At 53.9% G+C, this 1,416-nt stretch overlaps 1 protein-coding gene across 1 annotated transcript in view; it reads left to right on the forward strand.

Moving 5' to 3' along the window:
- The first annotated feature begins 1,180 nt into the window (after positions 1 to 1,180).
- Positions 1,181 to 1,416, forward strand: part of Adamts17 (ADAM metallopeptidase with thrombospondin type 1 motif 17) — a 281,117-nt gene continuing 280,881 nt past the window's right edge. Inside the window, exon 1 of the mRNA XM_010611091.3 lies at positions 1,181 to 1,412. Coding sequence (XP_010609393.1) covers positions 1,305 to 1,412 — 108 coding nt within the window. The 5' untranslated portion in view covers positions 1,181 to 1,304. The remainder of the gene's footprint in view (positions 1,413 to 1,416) is intronic.

A 1,416-nucleotide genomic window follows, 5' to 3' on the forward strand; every position in this document is an offset into this window, starting at 1 on the left:
AGAGACATCTGATAGGTTGACCATGCCTGCTTGGCAGAGATGGGCCACCTGGGCTGTGACCTCTAGAATGGTGCGTCTCCCTCCTTGGCCCCCCATTCTCTCTGATTCCCCGCTGCTATGACCAGAGCAGTGTTCCCGCACCGACCTTTCCTCCATGCCCTTTCTCTCGTGGCACCTGTGATCATGCATAGACTGAGAACTCCGAAACTGTGAGTCAAAATAAACCTCTCCTCCTTTACATCGGAGTGTTGGATACGTATGTCCCACTGACAGAGTAAGCGACCCAGTTACCCTCTGGTTAATTCTGTTTTGTTCTCGCAAATGTTCTTCAGGAAGCTAAAAGAGTCACCCACAGACCTTGCTCATAGAAACATGGGAAAAGAATCCACTCATTCTGTTGGTGAAAATGTGGGTTTGGGCTTTGCTACAGTGTTCTCTAATTTCCTAATCCTGGCCAAGGCTCCTACCTCCATCAGAGAGCTCTTGCTGTTAGCAGTAACACCTGGCCCAAAGTCAGGACCACCAGGGGTGGCGAACCTGTGGCACGCGTGCCCCAGGATCCTGTTTGCATCTTTGAAAGCTCTAAAAGGTTCGCCATCCCTGCCAGAGACTTGTTGGCTAATTTAAGCAAACTCCTTCCTCATTTGCTCAGCCTGTAAGAGGGTAATGATCATGCGGGATCCCCCTGGCTTCTGCCAGGATAAAGACCATAGCAGGTGGGAAGGGTTAGGAGAAACACCTAGGATAAACCACCAGGTGCAAACCCAGGTGTGCAGAAACTGTACTGGGAGTCTTTCCAGCCGCCACAAACTAGTTGCAGGAAGAATGTGCTTTAGTTGCAGGAAGAATGTGCTTTTTTGGATGTATCTGGTTGGCCGGACGATTTCTGGCCTGTATTTTCAGGAAGCTCAGCAACAGACTCAAAGAGTTTCCAAAATGACAAACTACAGTCTGGTCCCCTGTCCTTACGCCACAGTCCAAGTCGGCTCCCGCACGCCACCTGGTGTCAGATCCTCGCTACTGCCCAGAAACCACGTGTAAGAAAATGCTTACAACCTAACTACGTACTTTGGCGTCCACCCATCCTAGCCAATAGAAGAAGAGGAGGAGGGGAAGAGGCACGTGAGCGTCCAATCAGCTCCGGCTTTCTGAGAGGGAGGCGGGGCTCAGGGGTGGACCACGTTGGGTTTGTCCGCAGCGCTAATTACTTTTTCCAGAGGCTGCAGGCTTCACTCAGGCTGGCGCCGCCGCTCCGCTCGCTCCTTCTCCGCCGCCGCGGTCTGGGGCTGCTGGTCCCGAGTACCATGTGTGACGGCGCCCTACTGCCTCCCTTGGTGCTGCCCTTGCTGCTGCTGCTGGTTTGGGGACTGGACCCGGGCACAGGTAGCGGCCCTCGCCATGCGCACCGAGGCGTCC

Source organism: Fukomys damarensis, unplaced genomic scaffold, assembly GCF_012274545.1.
Source record: "Fukomys damarensis isolate Sample0158 unplaced genomic scaffold, DMR_v1.0_HiC HiC_scaffold_7, whole genome shotgun sequence".
Classification (NCBI taxonomy): Eukaryota; Metazoa; Chordata; class Mammalia; order Rodentia; family Bathyergidae; genus Fukomys; species Fukomys damarensis.